Here is a 16366-nt window from a genome sequence, read left to right on the forward strand (position 1 = left end):
GTGTGCGCGCGCGCGTCATCACAAGCACAGGACTGCATTTTGCTGTCAAGCAGGGAGCCATTTTAAGGTGAGGGAATACTTGAATAAAATACAATGTTTACTATAGACTATTAGTCTACCACGTAAAACCGATACGCTGTATTTGATCGAAAGGCATCGTTTAAGAATGTATATGGGGTGGAGGATACGATAATAATTTACTAAATAATACCTACACTTCAGAACGGGCTAGAAAATACGCCGCCATTTTGCACATTTATGAAACGCAGTTGGAAATGTGGCGTTTTCATTATTTTATATATATAAGAAAACAACTATTTGTTTTATGTTTTAGCAGTATTTTATCAGATTCCTTTTTATCAAGCAAATTTTATTGTTTCCTTGTTTGGATATATTATCTTTTAACGCAGTTAACGACAATTATTTTAAAATAATTCTGTACACACTGCTCTTTTTTAAAGCCTACATAATTTACTTTCTTATGTTTAATGAGCCACTTTACGGCAAGTTTCTATTGTCAAATTTTACAGTAATACATTTGAATATTTGATTATTTTAAATAGCTTATGCTAACGCCTTACAACAGGAAATACGCGTCGAATTTCTTTTGATGACATGCAGTTTTTAGAAACTGTTCATCAGCGACTAACCCATGTTGTCTTTTCAGTTTATCTTCCTCAACACTTTCCCCACCGAAGGAATTGCGTTAACTAATCAGTAAAATGACAAAAAAAAAAAAGTAGTGTTGAATATTTAAAGAAGAAACTAAATTATGTTTTTAAACACGTATTTACAATCTACCTTCATAAATATTGTATTGGGTGTTGGCAAAAGCTGTACAATAGTATGTGCTCTACAACAGTGGTTCCCAACCTTTTTAGGGTACTGTACCCCCAAAACATTTTATCCTGCCTGAAGTACCCCCACAAGCGCATGTGATCGGTGTGATTTTTAGATTTGGTGTAAATTTTAGGTGATCCCTGAATTTACCTGTAAATAATGATATTTTTACTTCCTATAACTCTTATAATATAATACTTGTCTTTGTTCAATATTTGTATGACTTTTTCACATCTTCACATGTCCAGACCAATTATACAAAAACAAAGATCACATTTTATATAATAATAATAATAATAAATTTATTTTATATAAGCCTTTAAAAGTTGCTTTCTCAAAGCGCTTTACAGGCAAACATAACAACAGAGAAAAATACACACTTTAAATACAAAAATAAACTAATAAAATTAATAATCAAGTAAAAGCAATCCTAAAATAAAATATTTTGAGAAAAGATTTAAAAGTCACTAATGTATTTGAATTCCAAAGCATAGGAAGAAAATGCTTTATCACAGAACGAAACTGTGTCTTGGGAACAACCAAGAACCAACAACTTGGTACTTAGGTGTCGTTGTAAATGGACTGGTTTCATTCTATTATTAGAGAGCACATCCCCGCAGAGGAAACACAGCGGCTGAGGCGGTTCAGTAGGTGTGGACGTGAACCCGAAAACGACATACTGTTCATGAAATTGCCGGTACTTTGACTTATCAGCTTTTTTTTCTTTTTTCCATGGGTTCACTTGAGCTGCCACTAGCACTGCTGCTGCTTGGAACGGCGCGTTTTTTAGCCATTGATCCATATCTAGCTAGTGTTCTACTCAAAGCTAGCCTCTCTGCCTGTTGCTATGGTCAATTGTGTAAAAACGCTATTTTAAGTTGACTCGACATTGTAAAAAGCAGCCCTACACTGTGTCCTAGGATACAGCTTACACGCTTAGACGTCAGAGAATCAAATAACGTTCAAAGTGGTTGGTTAAACCTCCATGATAAGAGTCGCTTGCACAGTGGCCATTCAACTTTGTCATCTGGCCATTTAACAGAAAAATCCCAAACGGCAGAGAGATTTCGAGACATTTCTTTCAATATAGCTTACGCCTTACGCTATCCAACGTTTTGCTGTAATTCAAAGTTTGCTTCTGGATAGGAGGGGTGGAGGGTGCTCAGTTTTCAAAATTAAAATGATTAGTGTTGGTGTATATTTTAACATTGGCTTATCTACCAGTGGCTTCTCTTTTTATAAGGCTGTTTATAATGTGGCTTCTATTTGGTTACACCTGGGAACACTGTTCAGATTCACCTCCCTGTTTGTTTCTGATTGGTTGCTGTCAGTAACTTGACATGCAGTGTGGGACTGTCCTAGCAGCTTCTCAAGACAGACCAGGAAGGAAGGCAGCAAAACTTAGAATGTTATTAAAGGTTATTCAGCTGTGACATGTGATTGTTTCTATTCATTCATTTAGTTGTGCCTTCGAGATGACCCAAATGATGCTGGATGAGGAATGCACAATGTCAAGGTAGGCACGTTTTTGTTTCACTGACCTTCTACTTGTATTGGTGACTTCAATGTTAAAATATAGTTTTGTGTTTCTGTTCATTCATTTATATATACTTCCATTATTTATATTCACTTCCATGATAGCAATGAATGGGTCTGTCTTATGTTAACTCCGTTTCTAGATAGCAGGAATAAAGAGTAAGGGGACCTTACCTTGTAGCTTGTGACCCTGAAGAAAAATGTAAGTATTGCCTAGAAAAAAATTATCTCTGTCTCTCATATATATATATATATATATATATATATTATTACACACACATATATATACAGTATCTCACAAAAGTGAGTACACCCCTCACAGTTTTGTAAATATTTGATTATATCTTTTCTTGTGACAACACTGAAGAAATGACACTTGGCTACAATGTAAAGTACAATGAGTGTACAGCTTGTATAACAGTGTAAATGTGCTGTCAATTTATACAAGCTGTACACTCACTACTTTACATTGTAGCAAAGTGCCATTTCTTCAGTGTTGTCACATGAAAAGATCAAATATTTACAAAAATGTGAGGGTGTACTCACTTTTGTGAGATACTGTGTGTGTAATATATATATATATATATATATATATATGAGAGATCATTTTATTTCTAGGCAATACTTACATTTTTCTTCAGGGTCACATGCTACAGGTAAGGTCCCCTTTACTCTTTATTCCTGCTATCTAGGAAACGGAGTTAACATAAGACAGACCCTAATTTTTCAGGCCTTGGAGACTCTTATACCATTGCATTGAAGGAGAAACTCCTGGCAGTTTTACCTGTCCAGTCTTACACTTCATGAAGAAGTCTCCTGCGGCCAGGGTATTGGGAACTGCAAGTGGTCATGCATTTTCATGTAGTTTAGGAGGGGCAAATCTGGCACCAGAAATTAGCCTCTGTGCTGGATTTGCTTTTCAAGTGATCATATCTTCTTCAGAGACTGGCATCAATGACTTACTGAACTGATCAAATACTTTAGAAAGACTTTGATACAGTTTAATATTTAAAAATCAGGGATTAAAAAAAACAAAGAGGCCAGTACCATACCGAGCATCACTGTTTTAAACATGATCTGAATGGATACTTATGGTGATGGCAAAAAAAACTTGTTACACAAGGCAGGTTTCATAACATTTTCATTTTGAATTGGTATACTATAAAGAATTAAACCATAACATAAGTGTACATGCTAATATTTGAGTTCATTTTTGGAATTGCAGCAACCAGTGGCCCTTATCCAGGATCCAGGATTTCTGCAGCATTGATAAAGGTATGTGTAACTTGCAGAGGTGGGGGGCTCGAGTTACATGACTTGACTGGACTCACAAATTTAAGGAATTTAAGGAATTAATGACTTTGACTTTGAGAACCAGTGGCTCGAGACTTGACTTGAACTGCATGACTCTACAATGACTTGAATGATTTTTATTATTATTATTTTCAATAACTTATTATAAACAGTAATGAAATGTGTTTAAAGCCCGCCAGCACCACTGATCTGCATCTGCACAGTTAACGCTGCACTCACAATGTGCCAAAATGACAGATGATTGTCCAGTTCCCAAAATAATCTCCTTTGGATATAAAGATTTTTTGGACCGTGTGAATAAAGAAAGTATGAAAATATGCAACGCAAAAATATCCGATACAAGCCTTGAATTTCGATCAGACATTTCAAAAACCACAAGGAAAGGCAAGTAAATTATTTCGTTATCATTTCATTATCCAGAAAGATTACTATGTAAAATTACTGTTCAAATGTTTGAGGGTTGTCAGTAAATTAAAATGATTGATGATTAATAATGTTTTTTTGCACGACAAGTTTGAAATGACGCGACATTGCCTCTAAATGTGTGTGTGCTTTCTCAACAGTCAACAATAAACCATAACCATTTTTTGACAATGTAACAACATAACAGGCAGATCTGTAGTCACAACACTTTATTTAAAACATGACAAGTATTAAATATACAGAATGACTCGTGACGAAATCCAAGTGCTCTTGTAGTGATTATGACTTCTGAAGACTTTAACTATATAAAAATACTTTTATGACTATTTTATATAAATTTATATTGTTGAGTGGTGGTGGCGGCGTCTTGGGCTAAAGCACTGAACTGGTCATCAGAAGGTCACTGGTTTGATCCCCACAGTCACCAGCATTGTGTCCTTGAGTAAGGCACTTAACTCCAGGTTGCTCCGGGGGGATTGTCCCTGTAATAAGAACACTGTAAGTCGCTTTGGATAAAAGCACCTGCCAAATGCATGAATGTAAATTGTATCTCTGAAGGGAACTGTCTGTCAACAGAAAAGTTTCGATGGCATTTTCTTTTCATCTTACCTCCGTATAATGCAGGAGTCGGGAACTTTTTTTCAATTAGGAGCCCATTTAAAAATGTTTAGTTGATGCATTTTTGCGAAAGAGCCATTCCACAAACGAATAATTGACTGTTTTCAAAAACAACGTTTTGCAATAAAGTAAAATGTTTTTAGTGCCCATAGACTACTCAAAAACAAACAAATATGCAAACATTAATAGGCAACATGTTGCAGTATGGAGTTGAGTACACGTGTTTGTGTGGGTCTCCATAAAATAATTTTACAATTGTTCAAGAAAAATTGTACTTACCTTTTGGGCTGGGCGATAGGTAAAAAAATATTTGAATGATAATCGCATTTAAAATATCACGATATCCGATTATATTGTGAATATTTTTGCTTGATTGATTTTGCTTTAAAAATGTAATACATTTATTAAAAAACATTTCTAAATTCAAATGGCACTTTAAAAGAAATGATAAAAGCAATTAAAATAACTAAAGTGATTAAAAAATCTTCTATATAACCACCTCCCCAAATCCAAACATTTACCATCTCCAACAACCCCATTTACCATCACGCAAGTATCCGTATGTGGCAACAGCTGCAAATTAAGAACTAAAGACAATTAGAAATGTAAAGATAATTATTATAATCATCATAATAAATAAGCCAAAAAATTCCCTTGTGTGGCCAAATAAAGCTGCCATATGTGTGTTCTTATCAAATGTGTTTGCATATACAGTTAATGCTGCCTAAAGAGAATAAATAATATTTAGTCTTTAATCCAAAGATATATATGACTGAACCTGTAGAGTTGCGTTCACAATGTGTAAGAGTGAACTGCTCCGTCACCTCACGAGATGATCGGAGATCGTGTGCAGCATTCTCATAGACAACACAACATTATTCTTGCAAACAGTTTTCAGTTGAAAAAGAGTGACAGAGAAAAAGGAGTGATAACTCTTACATGCACTTGTTTCACGAGACAGACTCGTGCTGCACGCCCCTGAACGTACCAGCAAATCAGACGCGAGCACTGAAGTCTTTACTTTTATATGTTCTTAAAAATATAATTGTGTTTCTTCAAGCATGTCTTTTTGACTAACAGCATTTCTTGTCATGTGTTTCAATCCGAGACCTCTTACATGTCATTCACCTGTTGCAGGTAGATGAGCAAAATTACTCGTGCATTAAATACATTTGGACGAGGAGCTTGTGAATTGGATTGAGCCTTGTCGCATACACGCAGTGTTATACATTTTAACCGGTTAATAGGTATCTAGAAGTGTTCACAGTATTTTTAAGTGCCAATGATACAAATACTGTGCATGTTCATTAACGCTAATTCACTAATATATATATATATATATATATATATATATATATATATATAATAAAACGATAAAAATACAGTGCATGTTCATTATGTTTCATCTGAGCAGCCTCCCTTCCACCAGAGTGAGCCCTCACCAGAATACTGAACTCTGTCACTTTCTGTTTCCTGCCACATCAGTTCCTTTCATGTCACTTCCTGTTTGCTCTGTATTTGAGCCATGCACAATCACTCACACCTTGCAAAGTATTGTCAGTTCACCTGCCTTACCAAGCGTTTATCTGTTGCTTCATGTTATGATCTACTGCCTGTTTATTGGAATATGTTCTTGGATTACCCCTTTTATATTGTTTGGATTGATTACCTGTTGCCAACCTCTGCCTGTATTACTTGCTACGTTTGTGATTTCTGATTTGGATGTGTTCATTAAACTCATCTGCAAAATGGATTTAACCCAACATCCGGTCTGAGTTTGTTACACATTAACGCACTTTACTAATATATATGTTATATTTATATATATATATATATATATATATATATATATATATATAAAAAAACACATTACTGTTATACAATTCATATAAAAAATGAATGTAAAAATATGTATATAAGCTCATCTTTTCAGAGCAAAAATAAATATTATTTAAAAAATGAACCTCTATTTATTTTAGTACTGTGGCTTGACTCGACTTGAAACTCACCATGACTTGACTTGATTTGTCTGCACTGGACTTGAGACTTGACTTGAGACTTGATGGTTAAGACTTGAGAAATATGCATCAGCAACTGCTGTGAGTCACTTCCAATAGGACCTTGTTTGTTTTATGACTCATCCGAAGGACGGAGCACATGGAGGTGAAGTGAGCTGGTATTTTAACCAGGAGCCTCCTGGTATCAAGCCCCTTTCTTAACCACAGAGGACCACCACGCCTCCTATTGTGATATAATGTGACACAGATAGTTTTTGTTTTTTGTCAGAAAAACTCTTTGAAACAGTTATTGTACTGTATCTTTGGTCTTGATCCTTGAAGTTTGACACCCACCACTTTGTTTTTTCTTACAACAGAGTCACCCTACTACCTAGACCTTGTATCAAAGCAAGTGGAGAAATGCAGGGGCAGACTGTGCCTCTGGAGAAGCCAGCAGGGTATCAAATAAGAATTGGGGGCTAGGTGACACAATCTATGAAGAAATGGAGGATGAGCTTGAGGCATGGGAAGATTTCTACCTTCCTGAAAGAGTAGAGATGAGAGTTTTCGGTGCCATTGATATGTTCCCGAGTCTAGCGTTGGGACTGCAGCTGATCATTCTGGCAGGCAAAGATGGCAACATCTATGCTTATGAAAATGAGGTGTTGCACCAAGTGGCTGACAGCTTGCCGGACCTCTTCCAAAAGGGAATTGAGTTTCCTGGAACCAAAGTCTACAACTATGGGGAATGTTTTGCTCCTATGGTAAGAATATAAAACTATTAAAAGTCAAAGATGTAATGACCAGGGTGCTGTGAACACTATATCCATGCCTCTCCCCACTGTCAGAGGAGGATATAGAAAATGGCAAATAATTGGGATTGGTCATTATGTTATGAAACCTTTTCTGCATTATTCTGATGGCATGTATGTACACAAGCTTCTAAACTGCTCTAGGGACTCAGTTGAAACACATTAAGCATAGAACTGTCCGCAAGTCATTTTCACAGTGATGATAATGAACACCAATGACAAATATTAAAATCATCAAAAGGTTGCAATTACATTTTCTAGAAAATTGTGTCTCAATCTAGGTTTATATGGCATGACCCTGTCTGTACCATTGACCATGTTTGAAACTGGTTTTACATAGGGTATTGAACCAACTCCCCAGTAATGTTGTTGAAGCTGACACCCTGAGATGCTTGATGAGATTCTGGGATCAATAAGCTACTAACATCGATAAGCAAGATGGGCTGAATCACCTTCTCTTCTTGTTTGTGAACTTTCTTATGTGTAGAGAATAGCTTTTTAAACTTTGATGAAACTTGGTCTGGATAATTAACTAAATATAATCTGGGGTTATATGAAGACCACCTGTCTGCATGTCACACTCTCATTTTTACATATGCCTCACGGTGGAGCTTGGTCATTGTGCTCTGTTTTTTGATGATATTGTTTTATGTTGAATGGCCGTCACTGACACGTTTGTTCTGCTTTGTTGTGTTTTAAAGACAGAAGAAGAATATGATGAATTAATGGAGGATGAAGAAGTAAAGAATATTAAAGGGGAGACCAGGGAATTCATCAAAAGCAACGAAGCCAAATTTCTGAGCATACTGGCCCGCATTGAAGAAAAAGAGAATGCAGAAAAGGTTGCTTCCAATAAAGTCCTGCCTTCTAACCATATCCGCCCCAAGCATGTTGTTGATCAAATGCTGAAGCATGCAGATATATTGGTCATATTTAATTTAAATGATGCCTATTGTAAGACATTCTACAAGTTCTACCAGCTACTACAGCATGAAAAGTGGGAAAGTAATGGGAATTGGAGAAGATGTCTGCTCCGCTTCAGGCATTTTCTACGTGAGCATAAACTCTTTGATTACATTAATTTTTTTACCAATGAAGTCCATGTCTTTGCTCCTGAAAAGGGAACTGTCCCACAACTGCAATGGCACCCAAACAGTTACATGTTAACTGACAATGCAAGATGACATTTTTGAAGAGAGCTCAATAAATATCAAAGGGCTTGCTCAACTCGCGCCGGCGCGTCCTGCTGGATATTTTCATCATTTTCAAATTGAAAACAAATATTCTCCTGCAATGTAATCTGTATGAAACAAAGCGATTTACAGTTTTCCAGGCTCAGCTTCATTATCTGTAATGTGATCACACCCACCAGCTGAGCGCGCCATTCATACGCTAATGTGCTGCGACGATCAAGGGAAATTTTCCTAATTTTCCTCAGAAGAAGAGCGGGACTCCGATGAACGTTTGTATTTTGAAGAGAGACTTGATCCAGCCGATGATACAATTTCAGCCGAGTAAGTCCTTTAGTTTTGTTTAGATGACATGCTATTTTATATAAACATGTACATATTTTAGTAGTGGGACTGTTTCCAGACTTGCCAGCCCGGATTCAGTCTATTGAAATTTGAAATATCTTATTTTAGTTACGTGTAAATGCTGTTTCAGCTAAAGCAGGTATTTAAATTGTATTCTGTATGATATAAATATGATATGTAATAAAATATAATCTAAACATTAATATTATGTTATATCATATCTAGTGTTTAAAATGCCTCATTATCATCAACAAAGCTTGTGCTTGCAAATATGCACTTTAAATATGCCCATATTAGAAAATCAGCATATTATAATGATTTCTGAAGGATCATGTGACAATGAAGACTGCAGTAATGATACTGAAAATTCAGCTTTGATCACAAATGGCCTTTTACAATATATTTAAATAGAAAACGGTTCTCTTAAATTGTAAAAAGAGTTCAGAATATCAATGTTGTTTCTGTATTTTGGATCAAATAAATGCAGTCTTGGTGAGCAGAAGAGACTTCTTTTAAACGGTAATGTAGGTCTAAAATTAAGTAAAGTCTTTATGTAAAGAAAATGTATAGTCAGATTACTTCTTTTAACTTAAAACTTGATGTTGATCATTAAGTCTCGTCACATTCATTCTCTTTCTGTCACATTCCTCATTGATAGGCCCAGAGGAGGGGTCTTTTGTGTCCTCAGGTGTGAATCACCTCCTTCATCCTTGATCATTCACGCCTCCTCGCATATTACCTATCAACACAAAGTGTCTTACAAAAGTTAAATGACTATATTGTTTGTATGAATGAGTGATCGGGATGGTTTCACATCATTTTGTAGCAAAAACTCTAGGCTTCAAGATCCAGTTCTCAAAAGTCTTGTGGACAAATGTTTAGTATGTGTTATATGGCCTTATTTCAGTGACTTAACATTTTAGTTTTTTCAAAAACAGGCATAAACGTTATTTTATAAAAAATACAAACCTGTACACACATGTTGCTAATCATTGACTAAAACGGCATTAAAATGCCAGACTTTGTCAACTAAAACTTGACAAAAAAAGATTGACTAAATATGATAAGAACTAAAAAGGACATTTGACACAGGACTAAGACTAAATATGAACACTAGTATTCAGTTGCCATGTCATTAGGAGTGACATTTAACGCAAAACAAACTTTTATTTGTTTTTAAGTCACTTTTTGATCAGTATGGTATCACCTCCACCTCCTTTTGAGCCAGGAAAAACCCTGCATTAGTTTAACAATTAGGTTTATTTAACCAAAACACAATAATGTATTACATTTTAGCTGTAGCTCTAACAAAATGTCGTACCTTTTTACTTTTAACAAAGAGGTGTTTCTAAAACAGTGGATATTGTCTGTGAAGCAAACTTATTCAGATGTTCACTTTTAATTATAATGAATAAATGGGTTAAGAAAGACAAAGTATAAAATTGTTAGCTTAGCAAACAGGGTTATGTCACTAAACCGCACATAGCATTTCATTGAATTAAAAATGTATCTTTAGCACAAAAGTGTCTTACATTTATCAAAGATAAGTATCTTTCTAAAACGATGAGTAAAGGATGTGCTGCAAACTATTCCACATTCAATAAAGTTTTGTGTTTCGTAATCAGTGTTGTGGAGTAACTAGTTACATGTAATTTAATTACAAAATAAATGTAACTAATCTGTTACAGTTACTGAGGAAAAAATGTGTAATTAAATTACAGTTACTTATGAAAATATTAACGATCACAAAGGGGGTTAGGTCTGAAAAAAATCTCTAAAAAGCTAGGATATGTTGAAAAATATTCATTTGTTGCTTTGCCTGTTATTGATGTGCATGATGCCTCCTGCCATTTAAAGCCTGTTTAGTAAAGTGATGCTATTCTGATGCTTTTGATTGGTTCTCTCGTTTGAATTTGCAGCGCACCACGTCTGCCAGTTACATCAATCCACATTGCCACTGAAAGCTTTAGACTACAACCTGTCTGAGGTTTGCCACCATGCCGAGTGATAAAAATGCGTTCCAGTGCTGGAAATGTAAAAATCATTTCATCCAGAAATCAGAAAAGGCTGCAAATATAACAGTTCAGTGCAAAATATGTTTGCCAGCTATTAAAATGCTATCGACATCGAAGGTTTCAATGTCGAACCAGAAGAAGCATCTGTAGGTTTGTAATTTAGCATACAGTTAACTAAGCAGTCATTAAATAAAGTAGGAAAGACACCAATGTTTCAGGAGTTTAGGACATTACAGTTTTATCTTCTGTTAATGCTGGATTTCTGTAAAGCTGCTTTGAAGCGATGTGTGTTGTGAAAGGCGCTATACAAATAAAGTTCACTTGACTAGGACACAGACTAGGACACATGCTTATTCAATAACCTATTTGGTTATGTTTATGCTTTATTTTTACGATTTACTTTTTCCCCAAGGCATTGTTCGATGCCAGTGTTTCCTGTCATAGCTATGCAAAGATTTGATTTCAAAAACAGTATCATGGCTATTAAACTATTTCTTGTTATGATTTAAAATCTGTATTTAACCTCGGAATGATCTCAAAGTAAAAAGCGGTACTAAAGTCTGATTTTGTGGTGGCTCTGCTTCAAAATTAAATTATTATAATCTTATTTCAAGTGATGAAGGATTTTTTAATTAGTCTGACAGTAATCAGTGTTGAGTACTACTGTAAGGTTAACCCTACCTGGTTTAAATGTTTGAAAATGATTAACAGTTGAAAACATTCAGTTAGAAATTTAGAAAAGTAATCAAATGTAGTCTGTTACATCAATCAAGTAACAGTTACACTACTTATTACATTTTTAAATAGGGTAACTTGTAATCTGTAACCTATTACATTTCCAAAGTAACCTTCCCAACACTGTTCAGTAATGTTACAAACACAATTAAGCATCTTGTTTAATGTTAGATGTAGCTTCAACATAAAATGTGTTTAACAAATGTTGTTTGTTGAAATAAAAATGAAATGAAATATCATGCATTACATTTAAAATGTACCTTTAGCACAAGTAATCTTACATTGTTCTGATCAAAGTCCTTTCACAAGCGCATCCAAACAATAATGTGATTCTAACCGACACTCGATCCCCTCAGGTGGGAGGGGTTTCAAGTTAAACACATACCCCTGTTCACACATACAGGTTTTTAATTCCCAATGTTAAAGTGTCATATCTCCTAGGAAATATTTTTTAAGACTGTTTATTGAGGTGCTGGGATTACGTAAGGCATTTACAAGCTACTTTAAGGGCTGTCGGGCAAATTACCTGCTGTGTTTGTTAACCAGATTTCGAAGTGTCCTTTTAAATCTTTTTATCTCTCTGAAGTGTTAAAAAATATTCAAAGTATCTGTTCACACATCCATGAAGCCTGGTCAACTCTTAAAGTGGCATATCTCTTAGGAAATGTTTTTAATTCTGTTTATTGCTTTATTATCCATCTTTAAGAGGTAATCCGGGGTTGTCTGCACTCCATCGAAAAATGTTTCGGTCAAATGATTTGCTGCATTTAAGGAGCATGTGTGTGTGTGTGTGTTTTAAAATCTTTGATCCTCACTGAAGCGTTTCAAGTATCATCTTAAACTGATGCCTGCAACTTTTAAAGTGACATCTCTCTTAGGAAATGATTTTAAAACTGTTTATTGCTTTTGGTGTGTGATGAGACAAGATGTTTACGGCCGAACCTTTGGGGTTGTCGGCCAAATGTCCTGCTGTGTTTAGGAAGTTTGTGTTTTGAAATCTCTCATCTAATCTCTCTGAAGTGCCATCCTGGATACTTCACAACAACAAAAACGGGGTGGTTGTGGCAGCGGGGGCGTGGTCAAGCGCCCATCTGGAGAGAGAAAGCGGTAAGGGTGCTTGTACCTGAGCTAAATTATGTCTAACACCTCTCTCTAAATTCAATGAGTATGGGGAGAGTGGCATATAAACGGCCACAGAACCACCAGATGGGAGAGAGTCAGAGACCGAGAGTCCCGTTGTGAAGCTGCTTTATTTTGTGAAGCCATTTCATTTTGTGAAGCTGTGAAAAGTGCTGAGTTGACTAATTAAAAAGTCTTACCTTTGTTTGGAGCAACCTGCCTCCTGTGTCCTTCCTACGCAATCCTCTACACTGGTGCCGAAACCCGGGACACGGATTAGCTCTCGGAGATCCTCTAGGCCCTCGCCAGCCTGCACCAGAATCATCAACAAACCCTGCTTGAGCGTGGCGTCTTGGCCGGCTGGATCCCCGCAACTCCAGCAGGCTGCCCCCGACTGGGTTGGAGCGTGCCGGATAACCACTATCCACCAACGCTTGGTTCAACACGGGGCATTGGGCACAGTTAAAAGTGTGAGTGTGAAGTGTGTGCATGGGGATATTCACAAATACCCTGTGATGACCCTTGCAATTACATTTCTTGGAACAAAACGTAGAGAGGAGGTCGCGGTTAGTTCCCGCCTCACCCATCCGCTGATAAAGCGAGGAGATGTGATATGTGCGATGCTCTGGCACGGGAGGCGGAGCCAGACCCCTCTTCGTCTGCTCCACATCAGGATGACGTGAGGGGGAGAGGCTGTGGCCCCTCCCATCCTCAGGGGCTTCCGAGGGGATTTCCCTCTGGAGCAGTTGCGAGAAGAAACCCGCAAGCCCGTCTTTGACCAAGTGAGAGATGGTCAACAACTCCACCCGAATGTCGCACTTTCATATGTCTATTTTACAATTGGCTATATGCACGGTTACTTCCTGGTTTAGATAAGCCAGCTCGGGCATTTCCGGTCAACTGTCATTCCTGAAACAAATGTCAAAGATGTTCTATACTCGCTGCCCGCAGGATCTACCTCGAGTCAACATAAATGATGTACACCGCCTGATTCAGTCAAATTCAAAGACTTCATCGAGCAAACATGAAAAGGGATTTAAGCTGTACATATCAAGCTATATCCATGACTACGAAGGTAAGTTAGCAAAGTACGCTATAATTCTTTCGTTCTGTAAGCTAGCTATAGACAGCTAACTTGGCTAACGTTGTTGAACGTAAGTTAGCTACTGTTAAGTTGAAAGACCAACGTTAGCTTAACGTTAGCATTGGTAAACAGAATATAACCGCTAAGTTGGCAGCATTTAGATATGTAGATCTGTCTCCTGCTACTCTCCTTGACATAACCAGGCTTGGGACTAGGATAACATTTTGTCTTGCTATGTGGTCCTTCCTTAATTCATTGCCTCTGTTTCTCAGTTTCTGATAAGAATGTGGCAGGAGAGGTGTCTGTGAGAGTAGAGGCAGGTAGGTTGCCAGCATTTGACATTGTACACAGTGAGCATGTTTAAAACACTATCTACACTGACTCCATGTAGTTCTGTTATTAAATATGTATTTCAGTAATCTCAGCCACTCTCAATAAAATGATTTACCTGAACCTCAAAACACATAAGCTGCAGTATCATTTGATAATTATTATTTTTTTACAGGTTGTTCTCAAAGACTATTAACCTGTTGAGCTGTTGGCCTGTCATTGCTGGGTTTGCACTATGCAATCATGTTGTAGATTTGCTCAAACAGACCTCACATTACAGCCAGGAGGGAGTAACGGCTGTCCCCCTACTCACAGCTGCACAGGGTCTGAGCAGCAGTGGCATAAACCTAGAACCCAGGTGATGTTTTCAACACTACCACAATTAACATATTATGTTACATTATGTGTCTCACTTCTTCCTGGTTATGTCATGTAAATCGCATCAACTTTCAAGGCTCCATGCAGCATCCTTCCTTATGAGAATGTGATCATATGAGCTAAAACATTTTTACACAAAGTAAATAAGTTATTTTTCAACATTTCTTGACAGGGCTTTAAGCCTGGTCCAACAAATGAGATTGTGGTGTTGTCAGCTAGGCCCAAGGAGAGGATTGGCTGAAGGGATCAGGTAATCTGTGGAAATGGGCAGTACATGAATTAAAATATGTACTTGAAATGTAAAATTGTACTTTGTGTATGGACATTCAGTTCAATTAGAGGTTCATAATAAAGACTAGTCTAAAAATACAGACACACACACACACACACACACACACAACATCCCTGTAGCGTAGAGCTACACAACACTGAAGTAGAATTTGACATGAAAAGCATTACTTAATGATGATAACAAACAGTACATAAACGCTTGTCTAACTGTTCAGTTGTGTATATTTTCAGGAGTAACTTGTACAACGGGCCTGTGACCAGACCTGTGACCTTCCAGACATGTCAGTTCTGCGTGTGAATGAGATTAACCGAGGAATGCCAAGGGAAACTGCTCCACCCACAACAACAATGGGAATAGCATTTATTGAATTGTTTATTCAAAGAATATTCAGAGATGGGAGAGTCATAAAAACAATCAAACAAAAGGTTGATTACTTTTACCTACCTATGCTTTTGGCTTGAAAATTTCCATGGTTAACTTTCAATCTGTTTTTTACAAAGTTCAAATAGTTTGGTTTTCATGTGTTCACTATTGTCATCTGCCACAAATATATTCTAATACAATAAAATTCTAGTATACAAATTATGTTATGTAGTTGAACAGGTCATCATTAATTTATTAAAATTACATATTTTCCAATAAATGTTATTTATGTGAGTGTTTGAGGTTATAACGTATTAGTACCTAAAATTAGTATTATTTAAATGCTGTTTGTAATGGTCACAATAAAATACACAATGCTTTGGGGAGCCAATTAAAAAGGCAGTTACAAACAAATGTAGGTTTATTCACTGGAAGCATGAAACTGAAAATGAGGGGAAAATACAGATCCCTGTATGAAGTTGTAGAGATGTAAATCCATTCTTTATCATTGAACAAAAGCAGTAGCTAACAACAGTAAAATAGTTTAAATACTAAACAGAACTGCGCACTGGTCTTGATGCATCTTTTTAGAGCAGGGGTTCTCAACCTTTTGCAAGCTGGGCCCCCCCAAAGCTGGTTCATTGCAGTTGGGGCCCCAGTGCCCCCCCGCCCCGCCCCATGCTTTATTGTTGTTGTTATTATTATTATTATAATTGGCAGTAGCACCAGACTTCTAATGTGAGCTTGCAGGCATTATTATTATTATTATTATTATTATGAGTAGTAGTAGTAGGCCTATCATCATTACTAGGCTATTGCTATATAATTATATGAGGTTACATGCTTTGTTGTTGTTGTTATTATTATTATTATTATTATTATTATTATCATCATCAGTAGGCCTATTATCATTACTAGGCTATTGCTATAATTGGGAATTGGCACCAGACCTCTGATATTAATTTATGCTTTATT

At 36.5% G+C, this 16366-nt stretch overlaps 1 protein-coding gene and 2 long non-coding RNA genes across 5 annotated transcripts; all 3 read left to right on the forward strand.

The window, feature by feature from the left end:
- The first annotated feature begins 5 nt into the window (after window positions 1-5).
- On the forward strand, window positions 6-7157 carry LOC127631417 (uncharacterized). The gene is made up of 4 exons (XR_007968957.1): window positions 6-67; window positions 2303-2356; window positions 3602-3651; window positions 7106-7157. It is a non-coding gene; the product is annotated as an uncharacterized LOC127631417 (long non-coding RNA).
- A 27-nt stretch (window positions 7158-7184) lies between these two features.
- LOC127631414 (uncharacterized) lies at window positions 7185-13653 on the forward strand. 3 transcript variants are annotated; one of them, XR_007968952.1, is made up of 3 exons: window positions 7185-7492; window positions 8242-9054; window positions 12846-13653. XR_007968952.1 is itself a non-coding variant. In XM_052109529.1 (2 exons), exons 1-2 carry the CDS (start codon window positions 7232-7234, stop codon window positions 8722-8724), a joined length of 744 nt encoding a protein of 247 aa, XP_051965489.1. In that variant the 5' UTR covers window positions 7185-7231; the 3' UTR covers window positions 8725-9278. The 3 variants fall into 3 exon arrangements, 1 of the variants encoding a protein (XP_051965489.1); XR_007968953.1 differs by lacking the exon at window positions 12846-13653 and adding an exon at window positions 10995-11789; XM_052109529.1 differs by lacking the exon at window positions 12846-13653 and having other exon boundaries at window positions 8242-9278.
- Window positions 13654-13674: 21 nt separating this feature from the next.
- On the forward strand, window positions 13675-16006 carry LOC127631416 (uncharacterized). The gene is made up of 4 exons (XR_007968956.1): window positions 13675-14348; window positions 14534-14716; window positions 14909-14986; window positions 15259-16006. It is a non-coding gene; the product is annotated as an uncharacterized LOC127631416 (long non-coding RNA).
- The last annotated feature ends 360 nt before the right edge of the window (window positions 16007-16366 follow it).

This window comes from Xyrauchen texanus, chromosome 38 (genome assembly GCF_025860055.1).
Source record: "Xyrauchen texanus isolate HMW12.3.18 chromosome 38, RBS_HiC_50CHRs, whole genome shotgun sequence".
Lineage (NCBI taxonomy): Eukaryota > Metazoa > Chordata > Actinopteri > Cypriniformes > Catostomidae > Xyrauchen > Xyrauchen texanus.

Coding starts and splice junctions, on each gene's coding strand:
- LOC127631414 (XM_052109529.1), top strand. CDS start 7,232: ATGGAGGATGAGCTTGAGGCATGGGAAGATTTCTACCTTCCTGAAAGA. Junction 7,493..8,241: donor GGGAATGTTTTGCTCCTATG/GTAAGAATATAA, acceptor TGTGTTTTAAAG/ACAGAAGAAGAATATGATGA.